The sequence below is a fragment of the Hibiscus syriacus genome, unplaced genomic scaffold (assembly GCF_006381635.1).
Source record: "Hibiscus syriacus cultivar Baekdansim isolate YM2019G1 unplaced genomic scaffold, ASM638163v2 tig00110831_pilon, whole genome shotgun sequence".
Taxonomy (NCBI): Eukaryota; Viridiplantae; Streptophyta; class Magnoliopsida; order Malvales; family Malvaceae; genus Hibiscus; species Hibiscus syriacus.
In genome coordinates, this window is record NW_024062882.1 from 165110 (window position 1) to 166467 (window position 1358).

The following is a 1358-nucleotide window of genomic DNA, read 5'->3' on the forward strand; positions in this document are numbered from 1 at the left end:
ACAAGCCACGTGGCAGGACTTTCTAGCCGAGTTCGACTATACGTTGGAATACAAACCGGTAAAGCCAACGTTGTGGCCGATACCTTAAGTCGAAAGGCGGAGCTCATCGCAATCTCTCTAGCCAAGGGAACCATGTTGGAGCGCATCAAGGAGGGCCTTGAGCAAGATCCAGTGACAAGAGAATTAGTAAAGCTGTCTAGCGATGGCAAAACCCAACGGTTATGGGTAGAGGACGGTCTACTCTACACCAAGGGACGGTGAATTTATGTCCCAAAGTGGCATAACTTATGGCGAGATCTTATCAAAGAATGCCACGACACCAAGTGGGCTGGTCATCTGGGTCAAAAGTGCACTATGGCATTACTAGATAAAACATACTTTTGGCCCCATATGAAGGATAGCGTGGAGTTTTACGTGAAGACTTGTCCTGTGTGCCAACAAGACAAAGTGGAGAACCGACAGCTAGCAGGATTACTCGAACCTTTACCAGTTCCCCAAAGACTTTGGGATTCAATCACTTTGGATTTCATTAGTGCATTTCCTAAGTTCGAGGGATAAGGTTCGATCATGGTCGTCGTGGACCGATTTTCCATGTATGGGACTTTCATACCATGCCCTAAAGATTGCACTGCGGAGGAGGTTGCGCGAGGATTCTTTAAGAATGTCATGAAGCATTGAGGATTACCAAGGAGCATCATCAGCGATCGAGACCCTCGATTCACCGGACGCCTATGGACGAATTATTCAAGCTCCTTGGCACCGAGTTAAATTTTTCCACAAGCTTTCACCCTCAAACTAATGGGCAGGCCAAACGGGTGAACGCTTTGTTGGAGTGTTACTTACGGCACTTTGTGAGTGCCAACCAGCGAGATTGGGCAAAGTTTCTAGCCGTTGCCCAATTCTCTTATAACCTGCAACGGAGTGAAGCCACAGGACAGAGTCTGTTCGAGCTTACAACCGGACAACAACCGCTCACGCCGCACACATTGACAATGTCACTTGACGAGGGCAAAAGTCCTGGAGCCGCCAAGATGGCTAAGTCATGGGAGGAGAACGCCGACATCGCCCGCGCATGTTAGGAGAAAGATAGGGAAAATATGAAGAAATGGGTGGACGAAAAGAGGAGACATCCAGAGTTCACCGTTGGTGACTTAGTCCTTGTGAAGCTTTTGCCACAATAATTCAAAACTCTCTGAAGCGTTCACAAAGGACTAATACGGAGATACGAGGGACCGTTCCAGGTACTTGCCAAGGTGGGTAAAGTATCTTATTGCTTAGACTTGCCAAGTACACTTAAGATTCATTCGGTCTTCCATATATGTATGCTCAAGCCATATCACGTCGACAAGGAAGACTCA

General features: G+C 47.5%; 1 protein-coding gene across 1 annotated transcript; it reads left to right on the plus strand.

The window, feature by feature from the left end:
* The first annotated feature begins 731 nt into the window (after positions 1-731).
* Positions 732-1079, plus strand: LOC120142773. The gene has a single exon (XM_039157279.1). The coding sequence runs from the start codon at positions 732-734 to the stop codon at positions 1077-1079; it is 348 nt and encodes a 115-aa protein (XP_039013210.1).
* Positions 1080-1358: the final 279 nt, after the last annotated feature.